At 37.9% G+C, this 21,741-nt stretch overlaps 1 protein-coding gene across 1 annotated transcript in view; it reads left to right on the plus strand.

Annotated features, from left to right (window-relative positions):
- The window catches only part of CRB1 (crumbs family member 1, photoreceptor morphogenesis associated), a 115,224-nt gene that overhangs the window by 61,243 nt on the left and 32,240 nt on the right, over positions 1–21,741 (plus strand). Inside the window, 1 exon segment of the mRNA XM_009999937.1 lies at positions 19,921–20,874. Coding sequence (XP_009998239.1) covers positions 19,921–20,874 — 954 coding nt within the window.

The following is a 21,741-nucleotide window of genomic DNA, read 5'->3' on the forward strand; positions in this document are numbered from 1 at the left end:
AGACGACCGCCTCGAACACGAGGAGAGAGCGAGAGAGAGAGGGGCGTGCCGCGCTGCCTCTCTCATGGGGTTCTTCGGCGCCAGTTTTGCATTTCCGGGCTTTTCAGCCAATCAGATGGGACCTAGTCCTGCCCCTGCTTCCGGCCACGGCTCCTCCCCTGTAGCAGCTGCCCCCCACACACACACACAGAGGGGGTTTCCTGCCGCGTGGAGACACCGTTTTAAGTCAGTTTTGTCGGCTGACTCAAAGGACATTTCATGTTCGTGTAAGGAAATACCTGGTCCTTCACAGCAACCAAAATAAGTTACACAGTTTGATTCTTAAAAATATACATCCCAGTCTGAAGACATTATCCCAGCTAGGAACTCTTTGTGGCCATTGGATATATGCCTTATCTTGTATCCAAGACAGAAAATTCCTGCACAGGTTCTATGAAGGGTTAAATTTCTCCAATGCCCTTTTAAATCAAAGAGTTAGGGCATACTCAGATTTCAAGTGGTCTCATTGTTTCTGCAGTAGCAAGCCCTAGATTTTTATATTACCTTGGTCTCTGGCCCCCTAGCACAACAGCGCTTTTAATAGATTGTGCTTTCTTTTAAAGTGCTTGTGATTTGTTACTGCTAGCTAAAGGCAAGAATTACCCTAGAACTGTGTCCTTTCATATTGTGGATATATTGTATTGCTGCACATTTTTTAATAAGACTGTTACTTGAAAGGTTAAACTTTTCACTATCCTCATGAAAAAAGAAGGAGGGCAGAGCTATGGATTTGGTAGTGATTCATTTCACCAGGTTGTAATAAACTTAACACCATGTCAAAATTAGAGAGTGTCTGAACTTGCAAGGTCCCTCAAGTGACACATTGCAGTGATGAACTGAGCCCAAGGAGAAGGTGAGTGTGCAAGGCTTCCAGTTTCTCAGAAGCAATGCTGCCTGTAGTCCCCAGGTGGGTGGGACAGCACTGCTACCAGGGATGAAGACCATCCATTTTGCTTCAGCAGAACAAGTAGAGGAGTAGAGCCCATTAACCTGTTAGTAGGCAGGGTGCTTGCTAATATGCAGAGAAGAACTGGCTGCTAAGGACCCTAGCATTTCTGGTATCTTGTTAGCTGCTGTGTGCCAGTTGTGCCACCAGCACTGCTGCTTGGTTTGGCACCATAAATTCTTAAGTGGTTGTTGGCCTTTTCATTTAGTTCTCTTGTTTTCTGTTTTTCCCTTTTAAATCTCCTTGGCCCTTTTCCCAGTCTGTTGGACAGCTGCAAGAGAAAATTATATGATCAGACTGGCAAATGCATGAGGGAAAGAAACTTATCTCCTGGAGCCAGAAGATGAGGCAGATAAATGGCCAGTATGGGAGAGTACTGAACACTCAACTGAATAAAACCTCAACCCAGATACTGAACTGTGAACATCATGGGACCAGTACCTAGAAGCTAAATCATTTGGACTCACATTCTGCACTCAAGCCAGGGTGAAAGAAACACAGAAGCACACAGGGCATGGTGCTTCCATGTCCCTGCACATCTTCAGATGCTGCTACAGGCAGACCATCCAGCAGACAACAGGGTAGACTGTCTCAGCCAGCTGTAGCCCTCTCCCCTGGTCTGTGACAATATTATAAGTAAATATTCTTGAGTAATGGGTAGGACAGTAGACACATTGGCACTAACTTGGGAAGGTTAAAATAGATACATTTTTGGTTTCTTTGTTTTTAAAATCCCATTCCTAACTACCAATACAATGATCATAGAGCTGTCATCTTTATCAGATAGATAAAACAATGTGAGTTTTACAAAAATAAAATCAAGTGGCTCAATAGCAGAGTTCTCATCCTGTTCCCAACTTCCAATTTTATTTTTTCCTTTATTTCCTCATCTGTCCTTCAGCTGTTCACACCATAGAGGTCAATCATTCCTTCAGTTCACCAGGTTAAATTCACTTTATTTCGTGGCTCGTCATCACAGTTTAAAAGGCTATTTTCTCTTAAGTTTGAGACCTTAGAAAAAGACAACACTGTTAAAGGAAAGAATGAGGATAGAAAAAGGAATATATATAGAGAAAAATAATTTTTAAAATTAAGACAGTGTCAAGGACACCTCATCTGTTCACTGGGAATCAGGCTTCTCCTGCAGGCAAGGCAAGTACTCAAGTTCAAAATTAACAGATCTGGAAGCACTACTAGCTACTTATTATTCCCATACAAACAAAGGTTCAAGAAGGAAAATGCTGCTACTATCAAGCACCCTTTTAAGATTAGCTGTTTTAAGGAGAAATTCCAAATAGAAGTACTACACACATGGAACTCTGAAAAGCTGAATTAGAGCTTAATGTATTTATAGGCTTCTTACCACTCTGGAACTGCAGAGGGAGTGTAACAGGGATGTAAACATACATCCTTTCCACCTAAATTAAATTCACAGTCAGTATAGGATCCCTTTGCACTGTTAGACAATGGTGAAAGGTTCTCTTACAAAATCAGCTCTGTGGTGCTGGGCAGTTCTGCAGCAAAACATGAAAAAGTGTCACTATTTTCTGAGCTTGGGAAAGAAGTTACTGCTTTCCTGGAGATTTTTCTACAGTGCTGCTCTATCTTCCAGACTCCGTGATCTCCGTATATTCCTGTGTTCAAAAGCACAAGGAGGAAGGAGGAGGAGGATCTTCTGTCACTCTTCCCAGCCTGTCACCAGCAGCTCCAGCATTACAAGACCAGTGTAGGCAAGGGCTGTGCCAACACAGGATGCCCTCAGGGCCTGGCAGGCACTTGATGCCTGTAAAAAAAACTCCACAAAAAAGACAATTAGGACTTTAAAATACTTCTTTCCATCTCTACTAAAGCCTCTGATCTTGAAAGAATATTTGGACAGACTTTTAATGATACTATCCTCTAATACTACTTAACATTTCTTCAGTCAGTAGCCTCTGGAAAGGCATTGTTTCCATCATTGTCAGCATTGGTTCCTTCTCAGTTTCCCCCTCCTCTTCTACTTTTGTCATGGAGTTCTTCCTTTTCCTCTTTTCTTTTTATTTTTGGAACTGGTCAGTATAGTCCCTTTGAATGACAGAGTGCGTCCTTTAGCCGTAGCCTGTGGACTACTTCATGAAAAGCAGCAGACAGCCTTGCAAATAGTTTCAGAACTCACAGGTTGTTTCCATTTAGTTTCGACTGCAGGTAGTGCTCCTCTTCAACAACTGTTAGAAATACGATTAGTGCAAAAAAGTTTAACTTTTACATTATTTGGCCATATAAATCACCACAGCAGCTAAGACTGACTTGTGTTACTCATGACAGCTCTTTCCTTAACAGCCTATATCTTGACATGCTTTGTAAAAGCCTAACATCTTTTTTGTTTTGTTTTTCTCCAAAAATTAATCTACTTGTGACTTAACTTGCCCTCCCACTGCATGGCAACAGACTGCAAGAGTGACTGTTTAAATGTACCAGCTCTTGTTGCAATGGTTACACAGCGTTTATCTCTCTTCAGTGGGAGACACTTCAGGAAACAGCAGCATGTATCTCTAAGTGATATTGATACCACCCGATAATTTTTCTCTTTACCACAATATTCTGAAGCTTGAGTTTCACCTCACTAAAATTTGAACATTTATTGAATACAAGCAAATTCAGTTGTGTATCATTGAAAGTATTACTTCAGAAAAACAGAAACAAAGACATTGTAAACTACATAAGTATTACTTCAGAAAAACAGAAACAAAGACTAAGGTCCAATATGGTCATCAGGTGTGACATTGCCTGAGCCTCACAACAACCAATGGAGAATGTATTTGTACATCATTATCAGATCCAGTTACCATATTTAATATGTTCCAAGTACAGATTGAAATAGTTTCAGATCCTAGGTACAAAATATGAACCCAGCATGGGTGCTAAGTATGCAGAGGTCCCATTTTAATGAAATAAAATTCAGCTTTATAGAAAACTTCAGCTTGTTGCTATTCAGCTTATTCAGTTTAATATGAAATTAAAACACTAGGAAGCATTTACCAGTATTATTTTCAGAACATGTATAGAGTTTCATGCTTTAAAATTTCATAGCTGACCTATCATTATTATGATCTATTTTCTCTTGTTACACTGATATGTTAAGCTGTATAATATAGTCCGACATGATTGACAGAGCCTGCAAGCAGTAGATATTTTGAATCTGGCACATCTCTCTGTGTTAAACAGCATTGCACATAAACACTTTTTAGCATTAATAGCTTTTTTTTTTCCTTGAAGGGAAGGAGGAGGGAATGAATGGCTTTTAATCTATAAGCTCCCAGATCTTGAAACATACAAACAGATAATATCCTTAGATTTAAGGAATCTCTTAAGTCCAGTACCTGTCAGAAAGTGCTTTAAAAAACAAACAAACAAAAAACACAACAACAAACAAACAAACAAAACTCCATTAAAAACTAGACAATTGTATATCATTTGGCAGCAGGATTAATGGTTTTCAAGCACCCATTATTTTCTTGACACTCATTCCTCGTGGGTCATTCCATCATATAATTGACTACTTGTTAAAACTAGTCTAAATATTCGGTAAGAATTTTCCTTCTGGGGATTTCTTCAGGCTCTTCTTCCTTAGCTTTTGGTTTCTTTCTTAATACTGTGATTAAACCTTTCCCAGCCTTTTCAGTTGGCATGCCTCTGATATTTATAGTCTCCTACAATCTGGTTTTGGCACCTCTTGGCTGAGTTTATGAATCCACCCAGTCCCATCTATCTCTATTGAACAATATCTCTGACCTTTTCATTTCTTGCTTGCTTTGCCCCAGCCCAACAACATGCTGTGCACTCTGGAACTGAACGTAGGACTCATTTTGCTCTACTCTTCCTGTGGTTGAGAAAACAGTAATCTTCATTCCCCTAATATAAACATAAACTGCTGTGTATCTCCTGATACACATTCTAATGCTAGCTCTACTTGCCTAGCACATCCTGGCATTACAGATAATCCTATATTTTTCCTAAAGAGAGGTGTTTCTTGCATGTACACATACATCCAATGACAAAGACAACCACTAACAAGAGCAGAGTTTAAAGTGTGGTCTAAGTGATAAACATGCAAACCATGGTGAAATTGAAGGTTATTACACATACTAACCTGACAGCAAAACTTCGCTCATCTTCTTAAGAATTTCATTGTCCATCTCAGGACCTACTTTACCGCATATGCTTTTTAGCAGTGAATTGTATAGGCCTTCATCATTCTGGTTGAATTACAGTCGAATTGCAAAGTCAAGTATATGCACAACTTCTCCCTAAACAGACGTTAACTTTCTTTAAATCTACACATTGTACAGTTTTCACTGGACAACGTGCTTAACAAGTAGACAGTAAAGAGAAGGCTTGTGTTATGGGACTAATATATTTTACTTAATACTTTCTAATGCATGGAATATTTAAGGTCAAATATCAAGTGATAAACAAAATTACCCAATGTAATAGTTCAACATCTCACTCAACAGGTTATTTTGAAAACACCCTTCATAAATTCACTGTTGTGAATTTCACCACTGTGAACCTCATTAAAATCCAGTTTATTGGAAATACAGTAAATTATACAACCAAACATTTAAGAGGCATTAATTATCTTCTCCTCCTGTAATGGAGGAACTCAGGAGTGACACTGGAGAAGCTGGAGGAGTTCAATCAGAAATAACACATGGGCAAGTAGTTCTGAACCATATGCATATATGTATAAATGCGTGCACACACACATGTGCTAATACACATATACATATCTAAGCACATACATAAGAGCTGCTTCAGAGTACTTTATTGCTCTGCTTATAGCAAACCTTTATTTGATCATTAATTAAGAAAGTCCACAAATTTTATCTTTTCTATTTTGAAGGGCACAGTTCTCTGGCTGGATTGTTTTTTTGGTAAGAATAGAATATTTGTCTTTGTTGCTTTCTACAAGATTTGCAGCATGCCATGCTTATGTTTGTTAATAAGCAGAGTTTATGTTGGTCTTCATTACTTATTATTTTAAATGCATGGCTTCTGACAGTGGGAAATGTGTGATGTTTGCATGCCACACCTGTATATATTGTGAAAACAATATTGGCCTATATTCAGATAAAAAGTCAAGATGCCTGAGTAAACTTATTTATGATTAAAGTATGCAGGCAGCTGTTATCTTGCTATGGCATCAAATATAAATGGCATAATGCCATTCATCACTTTGTTCTGGTAGACATTACATTTATATAGCTTAGCTACTCTGTTTTCATGCTAACACATTTTCACATGCCTTTGAAATACCACTTCTCACATATAAACACCCCCAAATAACCCACAGCAGCGGGGTGGCATTCTCATTCACCCTTGGTAAAGGGCTTTACTTGGGAACCTGCTATTTGTATTACTCCCCCTCAACTCTGCCCCAGAAAAAAAAAAAAAAAAAAAGTATACATTTCCTTAATATGTGAAAATATGCAATTTGTTTGAACTAGCATCAGCATTTTGGTACCAGCAGATCTCTGAGAGATACAAGTTCTCTTTACTCCTTCTGCACCGATTAGCCAGTAGAGGGAGCGTGAAATACTGTCTATATGTAGCATCTGCTACACAATAGCAAAGTATAGTTTGAGTTGATGTTTTGATACAGTCATCAGACCCTGGTTTGGCAGATCACAAAGACTGTGATGAACACTGTTGATGGTCCAAATTGTCAACATTAACTTTTAACTTTTGCACCACAGAGTTTGATTAGCAGAATCTTCCACATGGAGATCAGGGTCTTTGGCGAGTCATGCGAAGTCCACTCAGGGCTGTAAGAGCCATGGGAAAAACAAGCACTACAGTTTTAAGTACAGAAGGTTCATTTGATGGCCTAGATCACAGCTATTCCTAGTTAAAATCTGTTAGCACCATGGAGGCTTGTCTTTCACACAAGAACAGTAACACAATTTTCCATCCCAAAGTACTGGATTTTACTGATTATGCCAGTGGTCCTGCTGATTGTGCTATTGGGGTGAAATGATGCAGAGGAATTGCTATCCTTCTGAAGGCTAAGCACCCACAATAAATTTTGCACCCTTACTTGCCAAAAAATACGTGTTTGACCCAAACATTGTGCAAAACATTCATGTTTTCCCCTGGATACTTAAATACCAGAGGGCTATTTCAGACCCTTACATAAGGTTCCCATAATGCCAGTGGCATAAATGAAATCAGTTTTTAAAGCATAAAAGGCACCTCATCTAGGCTCAGAAATGTCAGTAGTAATTACAAACTTTGTTTTCAAGTATAATCAATTCTTTATTTATGGTGTGAAATGTTATTTACCCTTTTGAACTTTTGCTATTCTAAGCCAAGCAATATTGTTGGCATGTTGCTTTAAAAATAATTGGTTCTGGACTGAGAAATTGAATGTCAAGTTCCAACTTGATGTAAATTAAATGGGTTACATTAATAGTCTGGCCCATGGTAGAAGTGAGTGTTTTGATTCTGGGTTTGACTTCAGGACATGACCTCTTGATCACACAGGTCAGCACAGATGGGAAATATTGAAGAGGTACCCTACGTTGACATGGGGGAGAAAGTGTCTTGTACTGATGTATCACAAACTGTCTGATCCATTAAAAAGAAGCAATGTCAGACTCCACAGAGAATAAAGCTTAGTTGTCATAGGTCATTATGCTCTTCAAAAAAAAAAGCAGAGTTGTAAGGAAAATCACAATGATGGAAATCCTCAGGGCTGTCATGTACACATAATCTTTCTCAGCCTTCCTGAATTAATGCTGCCAAGCCTATATACAGGAATAACAGAGCAAAGAATCCAAATATTCTTAACTTTTACAATAAAAGTATGTCTCAGATTTCCCACCTGTTCCTGTTATAATGGATTACTTAACAACATACAGCATTTTAAATTTAAAAGGAAAATACCTATACAGCTGAGCCTTACACTTATGTGGTCAGGTCTTAGGAAGAATTGCATGCATGAGAACAATCATGTTTGCAATGTCAGGCAATATGTATTTCCTCAAGGGGAAGGGAAAATGAACTGGGGAGAAATTAAATGTGTTGTGTTGGGGTTTTTTCTTCAAAATCTTATCTCCTGCCTTTAAAACTTACCTTGGTCTCAACTTCTGAGCAACTCCAGCACTCTCAGCCTCTCCTCATGACAGATATTCCAGTCCCTTAATCATCTTCACGGCTCTTTGCTGAACCTGCTTCAGTATGTTCACTTCTTTCTTGTACCTGGGCAGCCCAGACCTGGACTTCATGTTGTTTCACCAGTGTTGAACAGAGATGAAGAGCCACGTCCCTTGACCTGCTGGCAACACACCTCCTAATACAGCCCAGGAGGCTCTTGATCCTTATGCTGCAAGGGCACACTGCTGGCTCAGGCCCAACTTGTTCACCACCATAGCAAAGCTGCTTTCCAGCCAACTAGCCCCCAGCATGTACAGGTGCAGGGCTTTGCAAATCCCATTGCAGAACTTCATGAGGTTCCTGAATTTTGCCTGTTTCCCCAGCCTGTTGAGGTCCCTCTGAATGGCAGCACAACTCTGGTATATAAAGAACTCTTCCCAAATTTGTATACACATATAGAATTAAAATTTTAATTGTTAATAATTTATTTTTTTTTAAATCACTTTAATGATTTTGCTGGATTGGACTCAGTAGTTTTATAGTTTGCTGGCAATTAATTATCTGATGAGTCCCAGGTCTAAAGTCTTCTCAAGTTTGGACACTGAGTAATAAAAACAAGATGGTAAAGTGAGCACCAAAATTAATTTTATGTGATGTACTACATAAAAGCTTTTACATTAATTGTTCCCTGTAGCGTCTGGCTCTTAATTATTCATTGTTTGCTAACAGGAGGAACATGTGATAAAGCCTAGTATTTTTATGTCTGCTTATTTGCACTGTTTGAAATAAACTCTAAGGTGAGTTAGGCACAAGTTAGGCACAACCTGCTTCTTTTTAGGTACCTGGTCTGATTTTTTTCAGGTATAAGGAGAATTTCAAAGAACTTAAGCTAGCTTTTAACTGATCACCTGGATGCTGATACCTTTTAAAAGATATTTGATTTTACTTATAAAAGGCCTTCTGCTGATCGTATAGGGAGAACAGGGTTACAGAAAACACACTCCCTGGCTGACAATGAACTTTGCACTTTCAATAAACAGCCTCGGAGAGAAGAAAAAAAGCCTAGTATAGACATCTAATTTATGCTGATAATTAACTGCTAGAAATAGGTCTGGTGAATCTGAGTCAGATTGATCTCCCACAGCTGTAATTCTTCAAGTCCAGCTGTATTAACAACACAGAGACTCATAATGATCAACAGCATTATGGATGTAGTCACTGTCTTATGGATACTATTTTTTCTTAACAAAGGAAGTTCAGAATTTGTTATTAGGTCTGTTTGTGAGGCTTGAACATCACGGTAAATCACTACCCATATTAACAAATAAAGAAAACTCTTTACATGCTATACGATGAACATCTACACAGCTACAGAAGTTAACTTTGGCACATAAAGTCATATAAATACTAGATTTAATCTAGCTAAATCACATACTCACAGTGTGACCCAGGAAATCCCCCGTAAGACAGGCAGCAGTCCATGGCAAGTACACACAGTCTCAGCTGCAGTCCATGCTGTCCCATTGCCACTGAGATCATTACATGACCTAGCAAAAGTGAAGCTGATTTGTGTCTTATGCTTCCCAGCTTCAAGATGTGTTAAGCATATGAAACTATAGATAAACAAAAACATTGTCTAGTCCAGTTTTCCCACTGCAAAATAGATAACATTGCAGGGAATGAGAAACTTACACCACTGCTGAAGTGAGAAGAGATCTTCTGCCATTCCCATTGATGTGGAACTGGACTGAAAGATCCAAGTCCAAAGCCCAAGGTCTTCTGCATCCACATCTGCTCTACAGCAAGTCACAGATGTTTACACAGGAAAGAAAGCATAATTGCCCCACAAAAAATGTAGAACTAGATAGTTCAGGGTAAAATACTTGGGGTTTTTTTCTGTATTTAAAGTGATAATAAATTATGTAGAAATATGTACTGTAGGCATAGAGAAGTGTAATTATACACAGCATAAACACATCATATTCATCCTATTTCTACAGCTCAAAATACACACAACATAAATATGTTATGTATGTTCACACATTCATACCTTTTATTTTTCTGTTTTCAGGCCTCCATTCTCAGCTAAGTTCTATAGACCCTATTAAAACTATGATTTTCTAGCCTACTGGATTTTTCAGTTTGTTTCAATATGGACTGACAATGAAGTTATGTAAATACAGTCACTTTCATGTCTTGTGGAGATTCACATTGGTTATAACAAAATAAGAAAATTTTGCAAATGACTCAAATTGTTCAAAGCACTGTTCCCAGGGCAGAAACTGTTTCACACTAGACAGCACAGTGGCTGTGCTTGCACACCTCAGTTAAAACAAACAGAAAAAAGCCAAAAGACAAGGTAGAAAATCCCTTTTAGGGGAGACTAGACACAGCATACATTTCTCAATGGATGTGTTGATCAAGAGCAAGCACTCTTTTAAAGCCCTTAAGTGTTTGTAGGACTGAAAATTAATTTGTTTTCCAATTCCAAAGTGAATCATATGCTTCAAACAGATTTTCAAGTCAATGAAACATGACCTTGTATGATCTAATTAAATAACTCAAAGGTATTGGTGGTTTTAAGATCCCTCTGGATATACTTCAGTTCAAATGTACACATATCATCTGTATGTACAAGCTTACAAATTTACAAAATATGCAAATCAGATCATTAATGCTTTGAGTTTGACAGTCTTACCACAGTTTCCTAAAAGGTAAAATATTAAAAATTCCTAAATTATATATACTCTCTTTAGAATTTAAAGAACACACAAAAACCCCATACTGGAAGCAGAACACCAAATATCTTTCTTCGGCCTCAAAATATGTGGTTCATGATCAGGTATAAACTAATCAAATTATCTGCAACTCACTATTCCAATTTCTTCTCTGGATGATGTCCTGACCTCTTGAATGGAGCATTTGACCAAATTAAACCTTCAAAGGTCACTTTCAAGCAAAATTTTTCTATGAGTCTGTCTTCATTCTCTACATTTTGTGAACTGACTTCTCTGCTCCAGCACATGCTACTATACTTATTTACAAAACATCTATGACTGTTTTTTTCTAAAGTTGGGGGGGAGGTTCAGTTTTTTTGGCTTTGGCATTGGTCCTGCCTTCTCCACTCTCAGTTTTACTTCAGATCTCTGTGTAGAACTTATCTCTGACCTGCAGTCTTCCATACAGGTTAATGGTCATACACACTCGCTCCTCTCACTACCCATAAATGCCATGGTGTGACAAAAACGTTGTCTCAAGTGCCAACACAATTTTCTGTTCCTATTTTTCTCTACTTTTTCATCTGTTTAATCTCCAAAATCCTTCTTGCTATTTTCTCTTCTTTCTTAACTCAGCCTTTTCCATATATCACCTTTCTCCACTTTAAACCATCACACCCTCTTATTATGCTCTCCCTCCCCTCATCAGCCCTTCCTTGCTCATACCAACGACATGGCCATAGCTACAGACACTTTTGTGCACCCAGAATACCCACTCAGGAAGGATGTTTGCTGAGAAAACTGGGCTGCCACTGTTGGATTTTCTTTCTTACCCCCATCAGTCAAATGCAACAGCAGCTGCCTCTTGTACCTATACATAAAGCTGACTCTTAAAGCAGGGAAATGAAAGGAAAATGAGTGCCACGCAGGGACATATTTCTTCAGCAAGTTTTTCTTTACTCCAGATTCAGACTCTAATCCTACAATTGGATCCACATGGCTGGCTGTGTTAATCGAAATACGGGACGAAGGTGTAGGCTACAAGCACCAGCTTTGCCATGCTGCCCTTCTCAGGCATGGCCCCTGGCCACTGGCAGGCTCCAGGCTCTGACCCCTGGCTGCTGCTCTCTCAGCTCGGGCTCAGGAGCACTCTCAGGTTGCAGGGCAGGCTCCTCAGCAAGGCTGAACCACCCGGAAGCCAAAGCCAACACTTGACTCAGTCGGCTGTTTCCAATATTTATAAAATAAAATAAACACACCAGATCTCACTAAACAACTAATCACCTACAGCATGTACAAGATTTCTTTTTTTTTTTTTTTTCAAATGAGAAGTATTTTATGTGTGCCAAAACATGTGAAACAAGTGGAAAAACATTTCCAAGAAGTTTTGCTTGAAGAAAGCATTTAATGTTTGAAGAGATTAAGGGATTGGGGGTTTTTACAACTTTAAAAAAAAAAATAAATCCTTTTTTTTAAACTGAAAATTCAAACTAGTCTATGACGCTTCAGGCCAGCCACATTTAAAAAGACTGAGTTACAGCATGCCATTCTGAATATAGCACATTATGAATTCCATATCCCTCAGCTAGAGTGACATATTTAATGATTAAGCCAAGCCACTCAACTCCATTTCTATTTTAATTGTTTTTCCTAGCCAGTATTAAATTTATATGTACATTTCAAATGGCAAGAGGAGAAAGAGCAGAATAGTGAATTTGTCTGCAATAAAGGAATAACTAATAAAGTCTTATGACTTTAGAAAAGTACTGTGTGAAAAGTATCATGTGCAAATTTAGCCCAGTGTTAGCAAATGCTTATTGTCGTTACTCTTCTAAAGTGTCCAGTTTTCCATGTGCTCCAGCTCTGCCCTGTGTTCTGTCCTTCATTTTATATGAGCTTTTCCTACTAAGACAGCAACAAAAAATTCCATACAAAATCAGATCTCTGGTCACATTAAATTCAATAACCAATATAAGCCAGTTCTTTATTGAAGAAAAATAGGAGAACCAAAAAAAATCAATTTAAATACCCCTCACTTGCTGTACACTGATGTACATAAGAGGAAAACCTCTTTCCTGACCTCAGTGACAACTGATTTATGCCCAGAAGCATGAGTTTTAATTACAATTACATAGAGATAGTAAATTTATTTCCTTGCGCTTACTCACTCACGAACGTGCATTTCCTCCTTCCAGCAAAGAGTAATTATCTCTTTGCAATTATCAGCACAGATGTGGCAAACTTAGAATTTTCATGATTGTCTGCTAAGACCTTAAGCTCTGAAGAATATATGCTCTGCCAGATCCTTCCACTGGCCTCAGGATTAATGAGTCCCTTGAAATAAGTTGTTTCTGCCTGAGGTAGGATTTTTTAACAGATATTTCCAAAACTGTAAAATATATGTGGAGGAAGTGTTATTGCAAATTGTCTCCATCTTCCATAAAGCATATTCTAAAGGGTATGCTACAATTTGAGTTTATCCAAGATTTACTCCTACTTGCATTTTATCCCGATGTGTGTATAGATTCATAGACGTGAGTGTATAGTTTGACACATCTACAGCTCAGCTGCTGGAAATTATTTAATTCAAGGAAGTCATAGAGATACGTAAAAATATTGGAAAGGACAGACATGCAGGTATCATTTGGGCTATCTACATGTTTAGGATAGGATCAGCTGCCTCATGTCACACTGCACTTTTGTCTCTCATCTATTTTTAAGGATTGAAAATAGACCTTATGGCTTACTCATATGCCAAGGCTTTGTTGCCTTATTATCATTAGAATTATTTTCCTAAAGTGTGACTTGGATCTTTGTTGGTGCAGGTCAAGCCCATTATTTCTTCACTTGTTTACCACAGTCTTAGGGAACAGTGTGTTCTCTTTTTTTTGTTCTGGAAGACTGTTACTATGTCCCATTTCCTCTGCTTGTCTTTTGACTGAACAGCTGTACTTTCTTAGTTTCTCCTCACAAGCCATATTTTCTATACCTGTAACTATCCTTATTGCTGTCCACTGAATTCTTCCCAATTGATACAAATCCTCCTTGCAGTGCAGAACTAAAAGTGAACTCAGTACTCCCACTAAGGTGTGAACCAAGGCTTTGTGAACTGGAATTATTGTTCCACCTGATTGCTGTGTTTTCTTGCCTGAGACTATAGAAATGGAATTAATCCTTCCAGAATTGAATTAATTATTTTTCAGACCACTTCTCTAATTTCTTATGTTCACCTGTGAAGGTAATCTTGCTTCATCAGACAACTTAATAAGCAAACTTTCTATACCATCATCCACAGCTTTTAAGAAAATACTGACCAGAGCAAAACCAGGACAACCCCAGCCCATACTCAATAGAGCCTCCCAGTTTGACAGGAACCTCTGACAATAACTTTCTGGCCAGGATTATTAAAGTTTTATACCTGCTTTATGGTGGTTTCATGTAGATTCTTCCCCTTGGTTTGTATATGAAAATGTTATTAAAGAAAATACCAAACCCTTACTGTAATTAGAGTAACTACCACTTTTCATACCCCACTTGTTTGTGACATATTTGCTCAGGAAATCCAGCAGCAGTTCTCTTGTGGCTTCAGGCAGTTCTCTAAATACCTTGGTTGGAGGTTCCTCTGTCTCAGTCTCATCAACTCCATGTTTTCACTGAGCTGTAATAGTGTGTGCCCATCCCAACTTGTTCACAGTGTGTATTTTCATAATCTTACCTCAGAACATTTATCAGGGTCATGTTGCAGAAGGACTGACAATTACTGAGAACCTGCAGCTTTTTCTTGCTATTTTCAAACTAAAAACACATATCAAAATTCAAGCTGTAGCAAGAGACATCTGGTAAGCACTAACAATAAAGTACATGCATACTAGTTTATCAACACAAACTTTACTTTTTTCAAAGCTTCCTGACTTACCTTTCAAAGAGTCAGGATGACATTATTACCCCCTGGTATTTGGATTTATTTTAAGAAAATCACTCAATACCTGTATCAGAGGCTGGAGGGAGAAACAATTTTCAGAGCATCACCATAAATGCAATTGTGAACTGGAGATCAAATGAATCCAACATTATAACCTGCATATGAGTCTTATGGTGAACCTAGAAACCTATTTGACATAGGTCAGGAATTTATGAATTAATGAATAAATGAGTTGAGGGAGAAGAAGAATTTTAAAAAATGTTTGCCAAAAATCAGCATTTTTTGGGGGACAGACTGAGAGCGACTTCAGGATCCATAATTGAAGTTCTAAAATGAGAAACTGCCAAAACAGAGATCCAAATCCACAGTTTGCCATATGCCAGTTGGATGGTACAAATACCAACCCAGGAAAGACCCTCTTGCTTCATAATTATTTTACTAATTACACAAAAAGATATTGCTCTAGCAATATTTTAAGCAATTCATCATATAAATAAATATAATGAAAGAGAAAATAAATGTCTGCTGCTTAAATTATCACAGAAATAAGTAATTAAATCTCCTGAACTCTATTCTTCTCTCATTAAATTAGGTCCGAATCAAAATTACTTGGTTGAAGAGCTGAAGAAAGAAAATATTTCAGTAATTTTTTTTCCTGTCTTCAGCACACTCAAAAATCTGCAGACATAACTTTCTAGTAAGTAGCAAAATGAGAGAAAAAACACCTTATAAAACAAAGAAATGAGGCACAATCTTAGGTTTTTCTATCTGATTATTGAGATGTATAGCTTCTCTGAAAGACAGTGACTGTAAAGAGTTTATTTGGGTTAACTACTTGAAAATTAAAGAAAATATCTCATTAAAAATACCTTGTAAAATAATGAAAAGTGACAAATTGAACAGATCCTAAAAATACGCCTCTCTTTGAAACATAATTAAAGATTAGTGTGAGCAAACTTGAAAAAACATATTGAAAAACAATTTAACTAGAATACATATCTATTGTGTAAGCAGTTTAATGAGTCTTACTTTAAGCCTTGTTGATCTGGCTTGGGCAAAATACACCATCAGACTACATCAGCAGGTACAGAAGTGGAGCAAGCTAATCCTGGAAAGGAAGCCTTTATACTAAGAACTGTGCTGAATTTTTCAGAAACTTAGTTTGTGGACTGCTTAAGTGCTAAAAGATCTTTTTCCTTTGGAAAAAGATGGTTGCAACTAGGATACAGGTTTACATCATTTTAATGACAATGTTTACAGGTAAATATTTTCTTTTTTTCTGACATTATATTGTGTACTTAGACTGTATTGAAAGTAGAGTATTTATCCAGGCTGTTTGCTTGTATGTGCTTAATATTTATACACTGTCAAGGAACTGAAAAGGCAGAAGGCTGTAAAAAGATTTTTAACCAAAGGTGTGTAGCAAAAGCGTAACTCAGATAATATTTTTACTATTGTTTAATCAAAATGAAAATTAGTGGCCTTCAGCAGAATTATGCTTGAGTAACAGCTTTTGTCATCCTGCTTCTGCAGGAAACCTTTGCTGCTAAATTTGAAACAGACAGTTTAATCAAGAAGTTAACAGTTAGAAAACAGCTACCTTATAATAATGTGTAAGTGAAAAAAGAAGACAGATTATAAGTGATGTTATCAAACTGAGTCAAAGGAGCTGTTTCATCTCTGTTTTGAAAGAAATGTTACAGGAGGAAAAAGTAATAATTATCTACGAAAATATGTTACAAATATTCACATTATCTGATATTTTAGGTAGGTGTGTATTATATTTAGAAGAAAAAAATGCTGAATTATTTTATTTTAAAAACACAAATATGTTTAGCTGAGCTAATGCATGGAAACACTGACAAGAAAATAATACTTCCCCTTGCACTTGCTTTAGTATGTTTTACATCTTTTGAGGATACTTTTTTTACATGCTAAATTACTCCAACCTGAGCTATTTGAACTGCTTATACAGTTCTATAAATATTGACTAATCCTTTTATCTAGAATGCTTTTATCTTGAGTGACAGTGGTCTTTGCTTGTATAGCAATTGGCAGATAACAAGGAATATCCACACCACTTATAAGAACAGCTGCTTTTTTTATTCTTGATATGAAAAAATGGCTTATTATTTGTCTTTTGTTGTGACCTATCTTTATGTTTGTGCTGATCTTATTATAAAATAATAGGCATATAGATGTAAGTGTACACATGTATGTATGTATATATATACACACAATCCAGCAAAATAATTATTTTGTTAATTATTAACATAATTACTTTAAAATTAAGCATTGTATTCAGACACTGAAATGCTTATGAAATCACACATATTTAACTGGCTCTGTTTTAGTCACTTTGCATTTAATAACGGATGTTATTGATTTTCTAAAAGCAAGGAATACACTAACAATATGTGTTCCTCCTCATAAAACTATTTTTATTTCTTTGTTAGACATTGCTGCTTTTGTTATCAAACGTTTTAGCTAAATTTAATGGTAGAAATATATATGATTTCCAAACAAGTTTAGCATTTTCATGAAATCTTTTCATTAATTTTATTGCTAATTTGATTAAGTAGAGAACGACACAGACACTAAATTTATAGTGAAGTTTGGTTCAGTTTATGCATATGTTTCATCCTTTCCAGAGACAAGCCACTATTCTAAGCTGTGACTCTGACTACAGCTACAAGGCAAAGGTGATGCCCCTCAGGCGTTGTGGGATAACAAACTAATATACACAGTCAGTAGGTGTTACTGAAAATGCAGCAACCAGGTATCTAGCCATTCACTATGCTGATTTTTTTCTATGAAAGGTTTTATAGGGGCTCCCCGTCTATAAATCCTTAAGCATGCTCTGACCCTCTGAAGCCCCATGACAAGGCTAAGTACATCCCTGATCCTGCCGTTTCTAGGCTGCAGTAATTTTTATCTCTGACACGAAAACATGAGGAGACCTGTATTTCTACAGCTCTCACATGAAGACTGAGTTGTATACAAGACCTGTGGACACATTGTTCTCAATGTCAAAGCAGGGAAGGGAGCAATATCAGGCAAGAGATGTAATAAAACAGTGACCATAACAGAAAACAGCTCATGGTAACTTCACTTTTCATATACTAGAATAGGAAAAGCAGGACAAGTTGCTAACACAGAAATTGACACAGACTGGGCAAAGCAGATATTGTTCTGGCCCCTAGTCAGTAACAGTTTGGGAAGTGCACTTCTCTTTGGGAAAGTCAGTCCCAATGAGTCATATTTCTGCCAGATGCCACTACACATTAAGGTATACATAGACATCTCACATTGGAATGAAGATGCGCCTGCCTGAAAAACAGAGACTGTTGCTGTAAAACCCCCCTGCCAGACCAGGGAGATAGCACTAGCTGTGTCTGATAATCTGAAGCTTCAAATGGGAACTATATGCTGTAACTGAAGACTGATGCGTGAGGAGGATCACTGCAGGGAGAGCCTTTCATACACATGCTATGACCACTTCACTATGGATGATATTTTAAACAAATCTCAACCTCAGTCAACCTCAATCTCAGTTCCCTTCTGGCTCTCCTGTAACTTACCACTCTCTGAAATGGGTCTAGTTACAACTGTGATTGAATAACGTGGACAGGCAAGGAATTATCCTGGGTAACGACATTTATCTGCTGCTATTTGAAGCAATTAATTGTGGTTGAATGCTGCTTTGTAATTTTCCATGAAAAAAATGGCTATATCTTGCTGTAAAAATAAAGCTTGATGCAAATTTGTATGTAAAGCTAGGTGTGGTGCCTGCTACCTAGCTGTAACTCTCTCAGGATACCCTATTATCTAACTTACAGGCACCAGTTTTACTGTGGGGACAGGCATAATTATATCTATAAACTGCTTTGTGCTGATTACAGTAATTTAAAAAATAATTGCAAAGCATTTATTTTTCTCTAGAATAACTATGAAGGGAAATGGAAATATTAGGAGTTGCACTTAGCATGAGTGTTCAAAAAATTATTTTGATATTTTGACTGCTTCCAAGGGAGATAAGAAACAGATTTTTCCTGATCCATTGCATACATATTGGTCACTTGATTGCTCAAGGGAGAAGTTACTATAATTACTACTTTATAGATGAACAACTGTGCAGAAGGATAAAAAGATGTTTCACAAGAGGAACAGATTTTTTTCTCTTTGTGAAGTCTGATTCAGTAGACATACTTAGATCTCATCTATCAAATGACTGTGAAGTTGAGATGAGGGGCCCTCCTTTTAGCCAATATACCAGAAGCCAAACATTATGGAAGAAGAGAAAATATGAGTCTGTATTACCCATCTTCTACGGAAGTGCTCTCATCAACAAGCTCTGAGACTTCTAAGACAATATTCCTTTCCTCTCTTCTTGCTTTATATTTTGTATACAGGAGAGGTAAAGAAAGTTCCATGGTTGATACACTGTACAAGGAATATTCTGTTGGGACCTACAGGTTCAAACCCCTCCAACAGCTTCTCTCAGATCCTCACATCACAAGTGAACTCTCCTCACATTTTGCAGAGATGTTCACCTACTTATCAGTCTGTCCCACTATATCATAAAGCAGTGATAAGTCCTGTGGCTCTCACTTGAAGATTGTTGCTCCCAGACGTTTCATATTGGACCAGAAATACTAGTCTGTAATCCTTCTACTGCTTGAATGAATGTGACAGAGAATGAAAGACCAATGGACTATACTCCAGGTCACCAACACACTGTATTATGAACAAGAATTAAGCAACAGTTCACGGGGTTTTATATGTGATAAATAATTCGGTTCCTCTCAAAACGTTCCAGATTTCTGCCACAGAATAGGTGTGAAACAATTACTTGATCACACCTTCTGGAGGTGATGTTTATCTCAATTTCATTACATTATTCATATCAAAACTGTCAATTTCTTTGGTTCTTTTCTCCAAAATGTAATTATCACTAAGATGTTTATATAATACTTTGCACAAGAAAACAATAGCATGTGAATGGTATTTTATATTTAACATTTTTTTAGATTTGTGAATCAATCATATCAAGACATTCCACACTAAATAAAGATAAATTAATAAAGCACACGTTATTAAAGATGTCACTTTGGACTATAGATGTCTGTACCAAAATGTCTAACTCTTTACTTATTCTTCAGGTACTCACTGTGAAGAAGACGTCAACGAATGTCACATGAACCCTTGCCAAAATGGTGGAATCTGTGAGAATTTTCCTGGGAATTACACTTGCCATTGCCCACCTGCAGACAAAGAAGGGATTTATTATGGTGGCTGGAACTGTACAGATGTTCTCCGTGGCTGTACTGATCAGCAATGCCAAAACAATGGAATATGTATCCCACATTTAAAAAATGGCCAACACGGATTCAGCTGTGTATGCTCACCCGGATACACTGGAATACACTGTGAAACTGTAACCACACTTTCTTTTCAAGGAAATAGTTTCCTTCTGTGGAAGAATCCCCTGACCTCGAAGAAGGAATTTTTCTATAATATAAAACTGAGGTTTCAAACTGTGCAGCCTACAGCTTTTCTGTTTTACCGAGGGGACAAAAATACATTTGTGAAGCTGGAGTTACTCAATGGCTACTTATGCTTATCCGTGCAAGTCAAGAACCAGCTGCAGGCTCCTTTGCATATTCCCCACAATGTCAGTGATGGAGAATGGCACTGGGTGGAGGTAACCTTGGCAAGAGCTGTAACTCTTCATTTGCTTGACAGCTCTTGTGTAGAATCATGTCTCAATAAAACATCTGCTGTGCTAGATAACGATCACGTGATGCTTGCATTCCAGAGCACACTTCTGGGTGGCTTACCGGCCGGGAACATGAGCAGCAGCTCTCTACTTAACATCTATAATATACACTCTGCACCTTCGTTTGTAGGCTGTCTCCAGGACATTGAAATAGACTTGACTGTTATTACTCCAGAGAATGCATCACTTGAATCATCTTTAAATGTCAGGACAGGATGTGCTAGAAAGGACTGGTGTGAAACCCACCCATGTCAGAACAGGGGACGCTGTACCAACCTCTGGCTGAGCTACCACTGCGATTGCCACCGGCCGTACACTGGGCCAAACTGTGCAACAGGTAAGGGAATGCTGTTGGGATTTGTGTTTCAAGTGGTTGCTGAAAACATGATCATAAACACTCCTGTTTACCTGGTGGTGAAACGGCATGACCCGTAGGATCTCTGGAGCTTAATGTCAACCGGTAAGAAAGTGCAAGAGGTTAGTAGTAGCATGCCTTCTTTATTTTCCAGTTACCTTCCCAGGAAGGCTGCATTTCAGCCTGACAAAAAAAGTCAGGCTCAACTGGTGGATTCCACTCATCCAGTTTTAAAATCTTCTTAGTGCTCTGAGCAGGCCATAAACTCCAGAAAACTGTAGTTCACTGGAGGTTATGTACCCTGAGTAAAATTTAGAAAGCAACCAAGTCACTTGGAGTTTAAGTCTTACTTTTCAAAACATTCTTTGAAAACCTTATCCTCAAACTCTCCAGGCTTTTATAGAGAAACTCATTTAAGGCAATGAAAGGCAAGCAGGAGTACTGCAAGTTAAAAAAAAAAAAAAAGAGATTCCAATTTTAAATAATGAACAAGATTATATTATTAACTTAATCTGATTAGCCTAAGGAGAAGGCAGGGCTTCAGAGGCTGGAAACAGGGCCCATTCATCTCTCAGCTGGTCTCAAGGCAGCTCTGGACAAACACTAATGAAGGCTGTGATTACCAGAGAGCTGCTTGGTGACCAGAGGGAAACATGGGCCATGTCACAGCAAACAAAAGAGCACATCTCAGCAAACAGCCTCTTTGGCAGTGATGAACAGGAATACAAAAGTTGCAGAAGCCTTTATCACTTTTCCTGCTACAAATGATCTTTCCAAGCACAGGCAGAGGCAAAGTGGAAGGACAACAGGAGGTCCCTGCCCAGCTCCCTGCTATACTGCTTCCAGTGT

This window comes from Chaetura pelagica, unplaced genomic scaffold (genome assembly GCF_000747805.2).
Source record: "Chaetura pelagica isolate M959 unplaced genomic scaffold, ChaPel_1.0 scaffold246, whole genome shotgun sequence".
NCBI lineage: Eukaryota > Metazoa > Chordata > Aves > Apodiformes > Apodidae > Chaetura > Chaetura pelagica.